At 39.1% G+C, this 18,015-nt stretch overlaps 1 protein-coding gene across 3 annotated transcripts in view; it reads right to left on the bottom strand.

The window, feature by feature from the left end:
* Positions 1–264: 264 nt before the first annotated feature.
* The window catches only part of XRCC4 (X-ray repair cross complementing 4), a 477,644-nt gene continuing 459,893 nt past the window's right edge, over positions 265–18,015 (bottom strand). For all 3 annotated transcript variants that reach the window (XM_089693242.1, XM_089693241.1, XM_089693239.1), the window contains one exon: positions 265–683. In XM_089693242.1, the coding sequence (XP_089549368.1) occupies positions 568–683 (116 nt within the window). In that variant the 3' untranslated portion in view covers positions 265–567. The remainder of the gene's footprint in view (positions 684–18,015) is intronic.

The raw sequence follows: 18,015 nt of genomic DNA, 5'->3' as shown, positions 1-18,015 counted from the left end.
TAATAAATTACCAAATGTTCTCTCTGACAAGTCTTGGAATACAAAAACACCATTCACACCCTGTCCAATATGTAAAAACCCGAGTAATATATTGAAAATGTCTTACTAGCAGTCAGTGTGTTGTATATATGTTGTCATAAATGCAAATCATTCACCCATCTTGGCATCATGTGAGCTCCACATTAGTTAACATTAGTGTTTAATTCTGGCATTGTTACCAGGACCAGGATCATTCAAATAGAATTTAGAGTCCAAAGCAGTACATTCACATTATTTGATGTTTTTACTTTGAGACATGAGCAAAATGCTAGGGAAACTAAAACAACTCATACATTTATTTTAATTTTTGCTGTTTACAAAATTTTTACTCTACATTGAAATAAAAACATATGTTTGAAAAAAAATTTAAACATTTAAAATCCCTACAAAAATATCCTGGAGATCACTCTAACATCACAAAAATGGAGTCTGTCTGTGTCACAAGTGGTCCATTTGTAGAAACATTATATATTTATCACAAAATAATTGCTCCAGGTCTGTTTATTTAAGCAGAAGTGGATTAGGGGTTTAACTAAATGTCACTGAAAAGGTCATCAAGATCTGGAGTGTTTTTTGATGTTGGTAAGGGCAGATTTTCTGATGAAGGATTCTTGCCAGTTGTCTTAGAAGGGGCTGCTTCACATCTGTAAGAACAATGAATGTTAAAACTGTTAGTTTTTTATTCTCTGCATATCTTTTAGTGTCAGTTAATACAATATGAAATATACACAGTATATTAAAGCAGAACTGCAGCCTCTCAGTCAACACTGACTATTTTTAATCCTTATGTTGCTAGTATTAGTAAATACATATGGAAGTGTATCATATTTACTTGGTTTAATTTTTTTTTTACATGTTTTAGTTACTTCCTGGTTTCTATGCCTGGGCAAATGATGTCATACATCCAAAGAGTCTTCAGGAGGGGTTTTCTTAGCTAAAAACACCCCCCTGCCTGCATGCCTGAGCTAGGGGCAGATAGATTCCCAGGAGTAAAAGCTACATGAATCATCTGCCCTCTCTCAAAATGGCCACGGCTAGAAATGCTATGGGGTGCTTTTCAATGTGATTGTTCAGCAAAATAAAGCATGTAGATATGAATGGATGGGGGAGTTTTCTTTGAATATTAAAAATGAATTAAACAGCGTTTTTGGTTTGTGGTGCTCAGATGCAGTGATGTTCCATTTCACTTCTTTCATTTCTCCTGCTGTTTCTTAATTATTGCCATATCAGTCAGGGGAGCAGCTCTGACACAAGGAAGCCAAGCCTTCCCTTTACCAAGATGGCTGCCTCCACACAGAACACCGTGCAGAACAAGGCATAGTAAGTCAGTAATGTGGAAAAGATCAGCTGCAAGGAGACCACAGGAAAAACCACTGCCTAGTATTCTGCACTGCTTACATTTTTCAAGCACAGTTTATACAGTTCAGTTATTTTTCATATGGTCACTTTCTTGGTACTAGAGGTATGATTTTCAATTACTTTTTGATTCCTGGTAGACAGATACCATGATATACAGGCCTACCCCCCCCCCCAAAAAAAAAAAAACCTTTATCTCAAAAGCATTTTTTGAACCTTTGTCATCTTAAACTGTTACCATTATCTGACACTGTAGGGCATATTTATAAAGCAGTGAATCTGACAATAATCAGACATTCATTGCATGTGGATCTTTCAGGTGCATATATGAGGGGGCTTCAAAAAGGTTTTGCACTTTTAATGTTAAAAAAAGTGTGGAAACTTTTTGAAGAAGCCTTGTATTTTAAATGACAGTGATTGATTCACCATCATTGAACTTCAGGGGGAAGTCACGTTAACGGTTTTAAACTATATTCCTTAGATTTCTAAAGTATATTTGCACTGAATTAGAAATATTTACATGTAGTTACCATGTGCAGTATTTACTGGGCAGAATAGTAGGGCCTCAGATACTTTTTATTTGGTGTACAGAACCCCCATCTGAGGTTTGTACCAGCTGCCTATAATAGACAGACCAACAGGCAAACCTGTTTCTTTCAGTTTAAATTTTTTTCTGTTATTTTGTAAATATTCTTTCATAGATTAAAAAACGAGATCCCAATCCCAGGATCTAATCATTGATATGTATTGATACTAGATAGTGACAAAAATATTCCACACAAAATTTAGAGCCACACAGACCCATATATAATATGGAACACAATAATTTCTGGTTTAAAAAATAGCTTGAGGCGATTGTAGACCACACTTTGGGAGACCTCAATATCTTAGTTATTAAAGGAAATTTCAGATCCATTCAGGAAAGAAAAACTTTTGAACTAAGAATGATAATTCTATTTGACACAAGAGATACCGGCCTGAATTTGGACATGGGATTCCTCAATCATTATCCAACAGTTTTATGACTATCACCTCAAGCATGACTGCCTCTGTGAGTGTTGTCTTCCCCCCCCCCCCCCTCAAGACTTTGCTTTTCCTGTGTCTTATCTCTGTTCTCTTCTCTCCCTTTTTTTTTTCCATCCCCTACATTTCTGCTAACATTCTGCTAAACCTTTGTGATCAGTACTGCTTGGACCTTGAAGAAGGGGACACCCCCCGAAAGCTTGTCCTCAAAATTGTTTGTTAGTGCATATAAAAAAAGTATCACGGACAGTACTCAATTGTTTCTGGATTAAAAAAAAAAGCAAACATAATACACAGCTTTAATTTTCTTAAGAGTAAGACATCCAAAACACAAGGAAGGCGTAAACAATAAAATGAATATACTTGTGCTTTTATGCTTTTTATACCAAAGAGAGAATTTAGCATGAATCAAAATAAAGGATAAACAGTCCGACTTTAACAAAGCAGACTGAGTTAGCTAGCGGCACCCTATGCAGATACTAAAAGATAAAATGAAAATGATAAATCACAGAGCACTTAAAAGCTCAAATAGGTTTTGGCACTTGCATACTTCTAATCTGCTTTTAATCTTCTCCTTGGCCAATTTGGAACATGTTTCTGGAAGCAGGCTGAAATCTATCTCTTGGAGACAAGCAGCTTACCAAAACAAGCAAAAAATCTGGCTGCTGTAAGTATATGTTTAGACATATCTCCCTAAATACAGGCCTTTTCATACAAGTGAGCCTATGACACCAATAAAATATGAAAATAATGTCTAGGTATTCCAGTATAATAACATATTTAGCTAATAAACACAAGAGTTGGGGTTGTTTTGCTAATGTGTGGTAAAGCTGTGTTTTCTCAAGAGTTTTTGTACTAAGTTATTAAACAGTAATGTCAGGTTATACCATGTTGCTTTCAAAAAGCATAAAAGTCCCACTTTGTGGTATGTCTAAAGAAACTGTAACCTATTAAATGATTAAGCCATAGTTCCCTTTGTCATAGCTGCCTGCATGCTTGGCATCATCTGCCATTAGCATGAGCCTCTGTAAAGCTATAATACATTAATTGCCAACAACAATGACCTATAGCTGGTTTGTAAAATATAACATTATGATTATTGAGGTAGTCTTGCTGATAAACAAGAGGTAATTAAACACGGCATGCTGAACTGCTTGTATTGCCAACCCCATAACATGTAAGGAAATAGCTACAACGAAATGAGGGCCTAGGCTCCAATCAATTTTGCATGTTTAAAGGATAAGTTCACCTTTTGGACAAAAATAATAAATATTATACTTATACATATAATAATATATAAAAAATAAATAATAAATACATTTCGCAGGTAAAAAAAAAATGTGCATTCATTATTTTTGTCCAAAGGAGCCTGGGGAGCATTGCACCAGCGATCAATAGATCACTGATACCATGCAGGTCTCCTGCAGATCTGTCAGAATGTCTGCTAGCTGTATGGGATGTATGGCCAAGCAGATATACTGACAGGAAGCTTCAATAAACTACCACTGAAAACTACAAGCTGACAGCCGCTAAGGCTGTCAGGACTTGTAGGCACTCATTCACGGAGCCCCGCACGGCCGCAGTGTTTTCAAATCTGACAGATAGTACGAGGAGAAATTCCCCCGTACTATCTGTCAGAGGGAGGTGGGGGGGGGGGGGGGTAGTGTGATAGGTGCAGCTGCAGCTATGGGAACATGTTACATGTTCCACCCTAAAAACGAATGGAACATGTAACATTTGGTGAACTTATCCTTTAAGGTGTAGTTTGCTGCACATTTTAAAGAGGCAGTAAACTCCGCTTTTGAACATGTACCTACAGGTAAGCCTAGGACTTACCTGTAAGTACAGTGAATATCTCTTAAACTTGGGGTGCTTAGGAGATATTCACAGGGGAAGCAGCCAGTGGTGTCACCAGCGCACGTGCTCTTAAGGGATGCATACTCATGCCATCCCTTCAGAGTTCTGTGCTGTGGCTGTGACTCCCACATGCATAAGTGGGAGTGACGTCATCACAGCTCACCCATTCAAGCAGCCACAGCCAACAAACCCAGAAGGAAGACTGGGTGAAGATGGAAACCCTGTCAGCGGTGACAGAATGCCGCTGGATGGCTTTTTTTAAGGTAAGTATGCCATAATGTGCTAGTATGCAGTGCATACTAGCACATTATGGCTTAAACTACCTGGGACCCATTTTTCTAACCGCTTACTACTGCTTTAAGTTTGTTAGCATTGAATTCTTATGTGATGTTAAGATGTGGCAGTTAGGAATTTTTCTAACTCACTACACCTGAACTATACCTAAAACAGCATGTTGCTGGGTTCCTGGGTCAATTTTCTCAAGCAATACAAACTACAATATTTGTTTGTAGTTTGTATGTTCTCCATATATTTTTGTGGTTTTCTTCAAGGTGCTCTGACTGGTTGCCACAATTAGAAAACAAATAAAAGGGTTATTTGCTTTGCACCCAAATGGACTCTAGTATGTTGACTCTAGAAGCACTTAAAAGGTGTTTCAAATATAAATAATCTGAAAATAAGAAAAGTGCGTATACGGACAAAAAGGAGTCACTTGTTGATGAAAAATCAAATGTATAAAACTGTTCTGCAGCTTACAATGCTATCACCTGACCAACTTCTATGGAACTACAAACACCTTAAATAAAGTTGAATAAGAAGAAACAGCAGTGAGCGCTAATCCTGAAAGCGGCTAGGCACTCTAAGCAACCAATAACACTTAAAAGCAATAACATAAAATAGTGCAGCGCTGAATATATCTCCTCGTATATATATCTCCTCGTATAAGAGGGGTGATACCGGGATAATGGCTGCAGCTGTAGCCATGATCCTGCTAACATTCTTTAGAGCAGGCAATGCGCTTTCTGGTAAAAGCATCTCTACAACCACCCAATCACTTTCAAAGGTAATAGAAGGGGGTCTACCCTCCACCTTTCCTGTTCTCTCCTGTCTCTCTGGTGAGCCCAGGACCAAACCTGTAAAATTGGATGCATTGTAAAGAGTAAGATGAACTTCCATTCCTTCCCCTCCTCTGTGACATGAGAAACTGGAAGCAACGAGGATATGGTCACTTTCAGTTTTCTTTTTTTTTTGTTCGTTTACAAGCCGTTACCGGCTTGTAAGCAGCCAATCAAACCATGAAAAGGGCATGTTGCGGCTCATGCTAAGGGATATTGTTCATCCCTTGTGATAGCAATAAAGTTCAATTAACCACTTGCCCTCCTGAGAATTTACCCTCCTTCATGACCAGACCATTACGGTTCTGTTACTTTAAGTGACAATTGTACGGTCATGCAATGTTACACGCAAACAAAATTTACGTCCTTTTTTTCCCCACGAATTGAGCTTTCTTTCAGTGGTATTTGATCACCTGTGCAGTTTTTCTTTTTTGCGCTATAAACAAAAAAAGACTAACAATTTTGAGAAAAAAAAATATTTCTAACAGTAAAAAAATTTAAAAAATCTAATTTCATCATAAATTTAGGCCAAAATGTATTCTGCTACATGTCTTTGCTAAAAAAATATCCCAATACATGTAAATTAATTGGTTTACATGAAAGTTATAGCATTTACAAATTGAGGTATAGTTAATGGGATTTTTGTTTGTTTTTTTTTCTACTAGTAATGGCGGCAATCAGCGACTTTTAGCAGACTGAGGCAGATATTCGGACATTGGGGGGGGGGGGGGACTATCTTGGTTTCACTGACATCTCCTGTAACACCAATACAGTGATTAGTGCTAAAAAAAGCACTGACACTGTACTAATGGCACTGGACAGGAAGGGGTTAATGTGAGGGGCGATCAAAGGGTTAACTGTGTGCTGGGTGTGTTTTACTAGGGGGCGGAGGGTGTGTTCTTCACTGTAAGCAAACTGATTGGGATGGCTGTACTGTGCACAACCATCCAGAGCACTGTGCTCGAGCTGACAGGGAGGAAGATTGTTTGTAAAAACAATCTTCCTCTCGGTAGGAGATGTTTGGTAATCACCCGGTGCCGATGGGTAATTACCGGCCGGGACCCGGTGATTGACATCCGCGGTGCAAATGGCAGCGTGGGTAGGGCGCATGCCCCCTACCAGGAAATGAAAAATCACGTGATTTTGAGCACAGGTGCCACTCTGTAGACAGTGTAAATAAATAATTTTAAATAAAACTAATTTTTTTTAAAGCACCCGTCCCCCCGTGCTCACAGGCAGATGCAAACACACACATAGGTACTAAGCATATGTAAACAGCGATCAAACAACACATATGAAGTATCGCAGAGAACATCAGAGTGAGAGCAATAATTCCAGCAACAGACCTCTTCTGTAACTCTAAACTGGTAACCTGTAAAGGCTTTTAAATTGTTACCTATGTATAATTTAATGTACTATAGTTTGTTGCCATTCCACGGGTAAGCGCGTGACATGTTCGGTATCTATGTACTCGGCATAACATCACCTTTTATATTTTACCAAATAGTTGGGTTCTATATAGTAATTGTGTGCACTAAAAAGCATTAAAGTGTATTTTTTATTCAGTGCTTTACACATTTATATTGTACATTTACATCAGTCCCTGCCCTCAAGAAGCTTACAAAGTCCTTAACTCATATTCACACATACTAGAGCCAGTTCAGACGGGACCCAATTAACCTACCAGCATGTCTTTGGAGTGTTTGGTTTTTGACTTTCCAAAGTCTACCAAAAACTGAAATATAATTTTTTGGACCCTTTCTGACCCTTTAATGAAAAGCCTTTTGAAGACTTTTGCCAATAGGAGGCAAAATAGAAGTCTGCACCAATATACAAGTCTAAATTTAGGCATCACTTGCTATTGAAATGTTAGTTAGTATTATTATACAGAATCAACAGTTTGCGCAGTGCTTTAAAAATAGTACAGTTACAATATAATTCAATACCAGAGGAATCAGATTGCCCTGCTTGTTAGAGATTGCAATTTAAAAGGGAGGGTTAAGTGATGCAAAAGCTATTAATTGTGGGGGAGGAGCTGATGGAGAAAACAAAAATGTAGTTATTAGGTAGAGGCAGGATAGGCTTTTCTAGAGATATGGGGTTTCAGGTGGATACAGTAGAAGATAGCTGGACAGATTGAGGTAAGAAGTTCCAGTGGATGGGAAAGACTCTGCAAAAGTCCTGGAGGCAATCATGGGAGGGGGTGAAGAGGGAGCTAGAGAACAGGAGGTCTTCGTTTTAACTACTTCTAAAGGAATGCTGATACTGCAGCTTTTCTCATCAGAACATGAAGAATGCACCAGCTGAATATAATGAACCAGATCATCCCATTCTAATTAAGTATCCAAAGTACAAAGTGGGACAAACAGCATTTTCTTCAGATTCTGTGGGGTTGATTTACTAAAGGCAAACAGGCTATTCATTTTGCAAGAGAATTTTCCCTTAACTTAGTGAATGAGGTGAAGCTCTGCTGACTTATATCCTACAATCATGTTCAAGTCATTTGCACTCAGCTGAGAAATAACACTTCATTTTCACATAAAGAGCAACACACATTATCAGTTATAGTGGTGTGACCCTCCTGCGCTCCAAGTGTATAAATCAAATAAATATGTGTATAAATCCCAAAGGGAGCTGCTAGCATTAAATCATATACCAGTGATCAAGTAAATATAAAACATAAGGAATGCTGCGCTACATTCAAATCAACCAAATTGTGAATGTGGGATCCCAAAATATCAAATCAAAAAATGTGACAATGTTAACAATATTAACAATGCAAATCTATGCGTGCTTGCTGATAATAACAACAATCAAATAAATCACTCAAAAAATGTAAAAACACAAAAAAACCACAAAAAACCACATCTATATGTATGTGCATGAACCAAAAATACACATACATATAATTAAATCACACGTGCCTATTGTGAAGTGAAAAAATAACCATAATAATGGTGACACAAACTAATATCTCAAAGTCCAAAAAATATAAAATATTGTTGGTGAACAAAACAGTGCTTCCAAATTATACTGTTAGTGACCACAGGTGAAAACTCGTGTAGGTTTCTGGGTGTATATAGATCTACGAATCCAACCACCTTCTGGATTAGCCTCTCACCTCATCCCTTCGACCCTTGCGGATCAAAGAGCAGTAGTGGATCCCTCTCACAGATCCTCCAGGTACCAAAGCACTCCAAGACAGCTTTCAGGATATAATATTCCCACTGTGGCTCTTCTCCAGGAAAGGTTGTAATATCAATCTCTCAGAATAAGACAAAGGAATCCTCCCATAGTGTAGTATATTTAATTATACCATAGGAACATGTAGCATATTTAAATAAAAACTTACGTAGCAGCCAGTCCACACTAAAGCCTCATGCTTTCAGATGAGGATATATCTGTTGGGTGTACAGCTGAATACACAGGTGTACCAAGATGGCCGCCACGCCGGAAATACGTCACCGCGTTAAGCCTATGGTATAATTAAATATACTACACTATGGGAGGATTCCTTTGTCTTATTCTGAGAGATTGATATTACAACCTTTCCTGGAGAAGAGCCACAGTGGGAATATTATATCCTGAAAGCTGTCTTGGAGTGCTTTGGTACCTGGAGGATCTGTGAGAGGGATCCACTACTGCTCTTTGATCCGCAAGGGTCGAAGGGATGAGGTGAGAGGCTAATCCAGAAGGTGGTTGGATTCGTAGATCTATATACACCCAGAAACCTACACGGGTTTTCACCTGTGGTCACTAACAGTATAATTTGGAAGCACTGTTTTGTTCACCAACAATATTTTATATTTTTTGGACTTTGAGATATTAGTTTGTGTCACCATTATTATGGTTATTTTTTCACTTCACAATAGGCACGTGTGATTTAATTATATGTATGTGTATTTTTGGTTCATGCACATACATATAGATATGGTTTTTTGTGTTTTTTTGTGTTTTTACATTTTTTGAGTGATTTATTTGATTGTTGTTATTATCAGCAAGCACGCATAGATTTGCATTGTTAATATTGTTAACATTGTCACATTTTTTGATTTGATATTTTGGGATCCCACATTCACAATTTGGTTGATTTGAATGTAGCGCAGCATTCCTTATGTTTTACACATTATCAGTTTCCCATTTTCTCAGATTCAGCGTGCACAGTGAGGGTCTGCAGTGGAGGGCTTTCTGAAGATAACCCACTATCATGCAGACTAAAAAAAAAGTTTGTATCACACTCCACAGACACTACTGTGAGTAACATACTAACTGATGAAGTGGAATCCCTGAGTCCAGGGATTCTGTGTGTACAAGATGAAATGGGCCTTTCGGAAGTTGTTTGAGCCACAGACACAGATGATGCATCTGCTGCGATTAACTGCTCTGGGACCTGTCTAAGGTCTTGTTGACACTGGCATTAAAAGCAATAGTTCGGGGTGCATTTTAAATCTCCTCAAACTCCTAGTAAAGCAGTCTGCAATTAATACTATGAACAGCACATGCAGCATTGGCAACACATTGCAGCGCTTCAAAAATTAAGCTTCACTTGGAGTTTTTAAGGAGTTGAAGCATCTCAACACCTTCTACTCAAGTCTTTGGCAATGCACCATAAATGCACCTGCATATGTTTGCAGTGAGTTTGCAGCACATTAGACCTTGTTCACAGCAGCCAAGAAAAAAACTTAGGCATCTAGGGTACATTTTTAACGCTCCTAAAATGTGTGTCAAATGCACAAAGGGGATTTGGGTGTGTTAAAGGCAAGGCAAGCTCAACAAACTACTCGCATTAATGTTATAGGTGTGTTTGTTAAGCATCAGTGTGAATAGCCTGTTTGTGCAAGTGTAAACAAGGACTAAGATAGTCAGTGAGTATTGTGGGAGTCCTGTCACACAGAGAAGAATTGGGCTGGATCCTATGATGTTAAATTAAAATGTGAGGGGAAAACAGAGGGGGAGGGGGCAGCACAATTTTCCTCCAAGCACTAGAGGTAGAAGCAGAACTGACAGAAAAAGGTGAGGCTGGAGTTCTGCCTTAACAATTTACTAAATTAAAATTTAATAAAAATAAAAATGTGTGTCTTTTATATCTGCCCATAGTTCTGTTTAGCTGTTATCTCCACTGCGTAACTTCTGCTGTACTATGCTTCTGATTGCAATACAAGGCTTCATGCAACTAGAATGTAAGGGATTTCCGGCAAAGAGAATCGCGATCGGGAACGCGCATGCACGAAAGAGATTCCGCAGAAGAGCTGCGCACATGCACACGCAAGGTCAAAGATTGGCGCCAGACGAGCTATTTAAAGAGGGTCTCTGCTCTGGTTCAGTGCTGACTGGTCTTCAGCTCCCCCTGTGTCCTGCTTACTCCTGTACGATTCCTTTGTTGCAGACCCGGCATGTTCCTGACCCAACTCTGATTACTCTCCTGCTCCTGGTTCCTGACTTCGGCTCTGCTCCTGACTTTGGCTTTTCCTACTGATTCTGTATCGCGCTGCCCGACTGTTGATGACCCTGGCTATCTTATGACCCTGCTCCTGTCCTGTGTCCTGGCTACCTACATTGCTCTGCTGCACATCTGGCATTACCCAGAACCTGCTCTGTCTGCTACTACGGTCCTCAAATCAGAGGAGATTCTGCATTCCAAGGTCATCATCTGCAAGAGCCGCAAGCAACAACTACTGGCGCTCTTGTCCCCCTGGTCCCTAGACTCCCTCTGTTCCAACCTCAGCGGGGTCAGGGCTAGTGACACAAGTGAGGCCGACCTTGTCAATTCAGTTTCCTATCAGGTACATGACATAGAATAGAAGTGATCAGGATGAGTTTCATGCAAAAAAAAAAAATCTTTATTGTTTCATTTCTGAGGCTATATTCACACTCAGCTGAGCATTATAAGCTGTTTTTTTTAAAGCATGTTTTCCAGGCGTTTTTTTTTAGCAGATTTGCAAATATTATAGGTGTTTTTTCAGGCTTTTTTCATTTTGGCAACTTGCTGTGGCCAATAGAAACCTGTGTAGATGTGTTCTAGGCACATACAACAGGAAATCAAGATCAAGCACACGGCTGCTGTACACAGAAGTTCTGTACCTTTCTCCTTTATCTGAGGAGCAGTGTAGCTGTTCCATTTGGGCAGCAAGTTTCGCCCCACTTCCTCCAAGACTTTGGTGGTTCTTGCCTGGCTCCTATAGTGGGGATCCCTGGGATTATAGATGCAAAAGTGGCCAGGAATGAGAGAAATGATTGTCTCAGCTTCCAGAAGCAGACTCTTCTCCATTTTTATCAGAAAGTGTGTGTTTATAAGGTGTGGAGTGGTGCTAGAAAAGGGTAGGGAATCCGCTGTTTGACCTGAAAAAAGCTTTAAAAAACGCTCATTTCTTGCTGTTCAGGCATTTTTCATTGAAGTCTATGGGGAGAAAAACGCTCAAATCTGCCTGAAAAGTAGTGCATGTACTGTTTTGAGCAACAGCCCTTTTGCTACAGGTAAAAAAAGCTCAAATGTGAACAGAGACCATTGAAATGATTGGGATTTTCCTTGTTGAGTATTTCTGAGAATTGAGCTTCGAGCTTAAAACCACTCAAATGTCAAGGTTGCACAGAGAGATGTGTTAAGATAATGAAGGTAAAATCTTACCCATACATTTTTCCACCACAGGCCATGACCTCTTTTGCCTTATCAAAAATCCAGCGAGAAACTGGTATAGGATATGGTAAAATGAATGTCTACTGAACAGATCATAAATAGTTAAACCGACATATTACAGTTCATGGAAATACATATAAGAAACCAGTTACACTACAAATTAAGGTTGGTATTTTCCTGTCTTCATTTACTAAAGCTGAGAACCTGGTTATTCCAAATGTAAATTACAAGTCCTGGTTTATGTTTACTGGACAACTTAAATGACAGGTTATCCCCTGAACTGGTACAGCTGGGCAAAATACTGATGTGATGCCAATTATTATTTGCAGTTCCTAAGTTCAAGACATTAAACACTGTGAATACAGGTGCAAAGTCTGCAGTTCACATGCTTCCATAGACATGTAATTAAAACTATATACTCTGTTCAAATATATAAAAGCCATTGAAAATTAAATATATTTTTAAACAGTACTAGCAGAATGCCCGACTCTGCTCTGGATACAACTTTGTATAATGTCAGTCTTAGCAACACTCAAAGCTGGGAAAGGAACAGTCAACAATCCAAGCCAATCAGAGCTCTGTTGATTTTCATGGTCAGCCAGCAGTGTGAGAATGCTTAAAAAAGAGGAGGGCCCAGGACTGACTTCATTAGTGTGTTGCTTTTCTCACACTAAAGCAAATGTACACATCACAAAACAAACAGTTCACATCACAAAAGAAAACGCAACGGTTTGAAGCTGCAGAGGACCTCTTTGTCAGGCATGCCTGGCGAAGGGGTCCTGCGCGGCTCCAAAATGTTGCTCTTTTTGTGATGTGATCTTTTTGCAATAAAAACCTTTTTTGGACCATATTGGAGATCCGTGGTGTGCTGGTGAATATGTACGTTTGCTTATGCTGTTTACAGTCCCAACTGGTAGGCGCTACAGCACCCGCCATTGATAAGCCATACTTCCAGGAATGGGTGCGAAGGGAATATAGTTAAATCTTTTCTCACACTGTCCACACATTAATGGCTGAGGCCTGGGGGTAGCTTGTTGACCAAGCAGTATTTCTTAGCCATAGCAGAGAAAAGAGGGTCATTAACCTGGCTAGGCTGTCTGGCAGGGGTTCTTGGATCACAGGAATAGATGAGCACAATTAGGGCTCATGTATACTGCAGCTGATAAACTCACGTTTAGGAGCTGTTCAGCATTTTTTACAGCAGCCCCTGAACTCACCCTAATGTTTTCCTATGTGTCAATGTACACATCTTCGGTTACAGTCATTTACAGGCATTTGAGTTTACATTCTTTTTTTGAACGCAGAAAACTTGCGTTCAGCAGTCGATTTTATCAGTGTTTCAAACACTAAACGCATCTAAACAAGGCAAAATCGCATTTATAAGTGTTTGCGTCTGAAAATCTTTTTTAACTCTTCCAGTTCCCAATGCTGTCCAGAGCCTTTTTTCATCATGGAAAATGCATGCAAAGTGTTTTCAATGTACTCAGATGGACAAAACACTTAACACAGGATGTTCCTACCAACCTTGTCACACATTGTAATGACCAATTTACACCTCAGACCTCTCCCACCCTTGGAAACAAAAGATATGTCAATGACCATTTACACCTCAAATTCCTCATGAAGACCCCCTGCCAGGTGACCTTAATGACTCACTCCACCAGACACCTTTCCACCCTTGGAAACAAAAGAAATGTTAATGAGCAACTCACACCTAATTATCTCAACACATACTGTTGGCTCTGCTTCTACTCTCTGTATTCCTCTGAAACAGTCTGAAATAGTTAATAATTTACCATTTTTCAGTGCATTCTGGGCATTTGGGAGGTTCTCCTGTGCTTATCTTTAAAAAATGCTTCTAAACGCAAACGCACATAAACGCGTTATGCAAACATGGCTAAACAGACGTTTTTTAACCTACATTTTCCAGCAGTCAGTTTCCATCGTTCAGAAGTGTCCCGTGTACATGGGGCCTTACAATTCTTGTGCTACGCAAAACAATTAATGAGTATGTTTTAAGCTTAATGTATTTAACTGTTTTCTGAAAATTCGGCTTGAAATATACTTCCCATTTACATAAAATTTTAGTCATAATTAAATACATTTCCAGTTTTGTATTATGTACTGTTTTAGGGTGATGTTTGTGTCAAAATTTGTGGCAAAATTTACAAAGTTTACATTACCAAAGATAAAACAAGTAATTTAAATGCTGTTCAGCCCGTTATACATAAAATCCCCCCCCCCCCCAATTTTTTTTATTTTTTATGAGAGCCCATTTTGATGTATATAGTTTCAACACATGCCATTTTGTAAAAAAAAACAAAAAAACTGCACAAATGTAAAATATACTCTTTTGCAACTATGGCATCCTGGGGGCATCCTCACTATTAATCTTCCTTTGCTTCATTCAGCTGTCTAGAGAGATTAGAAATAGTTACAATCATTCAATCATTGCAACATTCCTTGTTATACAACATTTGGGGGACAGTTTGGTTACATCTACCCTGACCATTCCCTTATTAAGCCAGATTAAACTAAAACCAATACAAATGTCACCCATCTGCTAGTTTAGGGCATTATTTGCAATCAATGCATGCAACACATTACACACTACACAAACATAAATAGAAATATGCACAGCAGTAAATACATTGAATATAAGCCATCGAATGCACACTTATGAGTCCTAAATAAACCTTTTGTCTGGCTTCTGAGAACTCCATAAGTCAAAATTAGCTTGGTGGATTGAAATGGTATGCGATCATAGATATATGTCAGAAACCTAAATGGCATATGTGAATTTGACAAATGAGGCAGAACGCATGAAATGTTTAGTCTCAGAAACATTTTCTTGTTAAAAAAAAAAAGAGGGGGAAAAAATAGAACAGCTTAATGGAAATCTGCCAAGCTGTTGCAAAAGAGTGAGTGACATAATTTTCTCCTTAAACTCACTTTCACGAACACAGATACATGACAGTGAATTGCTGTGCCACCTGGTTTAAAGGACATGAAATGATGGAATATCAAAGCATAGCAATCATTCCAATATAATACTAGTAGAACAGAACAAGTGTGTCAAACTTGGACCCTTTCAATGTTTCTGAAAATGGAAGTGGTCCGAGGAAGAAGGAAAACTTTAACTGGGTGGATTGTTTGTGACAACATATTTACTTAGTGGAAAGTATGAGCTGTTTTAATCCGTGTTCTGATTTTGGGTTAAAAAAAAATATGCCTGAACAGGCTCATGGAAAGAGAAAGGGCCTGACTATACATCTGCTCTACCAGCTTTATTAGGTGAGTGCAGATGTCAATCACGATTCAGGAACCACTGTACACATTGAAACCAGATGCTGCTAATGCAAAATAACCCAGGGTGTTATACAGATGAATCACTGAAAACTTAATTACACTTCAGACTTCACTATTAGTAAAACAGGAGAAGTTTCTTGAAGTCCTTCTGTTATTAACTTCTGGGTTGACTATAAAATCTCAGCAACTGCAAGGCTATCTACTCAGAAGTATGTACTACATGAAATATTTGGTTTACTCAGATACCCAGACTCTCCAGTCTGGGTTATGGTTCTGATGACTCAATGGAGTAACCTATATTATCTTGTGATTACAGTTGATGATTAGACTCAATTGCATGTTATGAGGTCATCCCTTGCGTAAACGGAAGTCTGCTCTTACTGCAATAGAGAAGTGTAAGCTGACCTACAAATAACAAAGTTCAGCAATTTATATCATGTCATGGATATACAGGCTACCCACAGACATAGCATTTCCACAAATGTTATCTAGTTACTGTGTGAATACAGGGTGCAAGTACCAACACAAATCTTGATTGAAATTAGGTTGTAGGAGTTTGACATGGGTGCTCCTACATTGACAAACATTCAATATGATTTGCCACCCCAAGAGAGGGTGTTGATATACAGTTTCTGATTGACAGGGCCACCGGGTACCATAAGAGGAAAAAGCAAGCAAAAATACAGAAAACAAAACCAATACAGTCATCTCAGCTGAAGGGAAAACAACCATTTGCTTAAATTTAATTTGAAAGCCTAGTACACATGGGCTGTCAGGTGGCATTGGCCGGTTCAATATAAACTGGCCGACATTCGGCCTGTGTGTACTGCAGCCAGTCCGACAAAAGACGGCCATTCGCCTGTCTTCTGTCGAAGGGGCATGACTGAATAAGGCCTACCAATCGGTTTCTGTGCTGACTGGAATGTTCTGGGGATGGGGGACACAATAGCACAGTGGGTGAGATCGCTGTACTAACAGTTGATGGAGATAATAAAAGTACAGTTGTTAGGTGGAGGCAGGATAGACTTTTCTTAAGTGAAGGGTAGTCAGGGATCATGTAAAAGTGGCCAGAGTAAGAATAGTTGGACAGATTAGGGTAGGGAGTTTCAGAGGATGGGAGAGGCTTGGTAGAAGTTCTGGAAGCGAGCATGGAAGGAGGTGACAAAGCAACTAGAAAGCAGGAGGTCTTGGGAAGAACGAAGGGAATGATTAGGTTGGTATTTTGAGACCAGATTAGTAATGTAGTTGGGGGCGAGTTGTTGAAGGCTTTGTAAGTTATTGTTAGTATTTTGAATTAAATTAGTTGGGTGAGCAGAAGAAAGTGGAGGGATTGGCAGTGAGGGGTAGCAGGCACTGAACGATTGGCAAGATAGATGAGTCTGGCAGCAACATTCATGATAGACTGAAGGGGGGTAGCCTATGTAAAGGTAATCCAATGTTGCAGTAGTCAAGTCAAGAGTTGACCAGGAACTGAAAGAGGAGCGTTTGCACTGTCATTGGTTAGAGAGAGGCGTATTTTGGAGATGTTACATGGGTTGAGGCAGCAAGCTTTGCATATTTATTGGATGAGGGGCCGAAAGGAGAGTTCAGAGCCCAGGATTACATCTAACACCTTTGCATGCAAGGATGGGTTGATAGCTGAGCTGTCAACCTTGACAGAGAAGTCAGGGGAGGGGGCATGTGGGGGAGGAAATATTATGAGTATATATCATATGTTATTATAGATTGAATTAAACGGTCTTGCGTTCAGATGCTGAAGATTCTTCAGTAAGCTTATCTGATAAAGAGTTATAGGTATTTTATTTTATTGCAGACAAGACAAGTCCAGCAAAAGAGACAGTGACACAGGGAGGGACAAACTGAAGCATAACCATTGTTTACAGCTGCAGCAACCTGTGGTGTATACAAGCACCCTTTAATAAAAGTGTACACCATTCGTAGCACTTTCATTCTAATCTTGCACTGTAATTGGTTGTAGACTGGCCTATTTTTTCTATGGAGCAACTCATTTGCTCTCTGCATTCATTTGTTGCTACCTTAGTAGTACCCATAGCCGCTCCAACAGAGTGCAGCATAACCAAGTTTACCACTCTCCACTCCCCCATGTCTCTTTGCACACAGTGTGTATTCTTGCCCTCTGTATATGTACTGTAATATTATCATTACTCTATAGTAACACAAATGCTCTTAATAAATATAGAACTCGTTTTTAGTCAATAAATGTCAGGCCTAAAACATCTGTATAAAATGTGAAAGTCCACTGAAGCGACATTAAAACGGTATAAAATGCTCGGCATGTGGACAACTTTTCTCAGCTTGGTTCTCCTTGGTCAGAGCCCTTGCTTGGCTAAGCTCAATGTATTCTGACATCACTTGAGCAATGAAGTGTTCTGTTTTGCCTCTAAGCCGGGAAAATTCAACCACAATTGATTCAGTAATTGATTCGTTAGTATTCAGAGCTGGATTTGTGAGTTTGAATAAAACAGTGTTAATATAATCAGATCAAATGTCCATTTTTTTCTGTAAGACAAATATATGTAATTGTGTGGGAACCTGAAAAGCCAAAATGTAGTTGTGAAATTGGGAAAGCACTCTTGAGGTAGAAAGCAATTCTTCAGAACTGAACAATATATAATATTTGAGATTGCAGTACTGTTGCACTTTATGAAAAATGGGATTTAA

This window comes from Staurois parvus, unplaced genomic scaffold (assembly GCF_062004578.1).
Source record: "Staurois parvus isolate SC_StPar_1 unplaced genomic scaffold, SC_StPar_1.0 ptg000618l, whole genome shotgun sequence".
In the NCBI taxonomy this organism is placed as follows: Eukaryota; Metazoa; Chordata; class Amphibia; order Anura; family Ranidae; genus Staurois; species Staurois parvus.
Note: the sequence above shows the minus strand (reverse complement) of the source record. Positions and strands in the feature narration are given on the sequence as shown.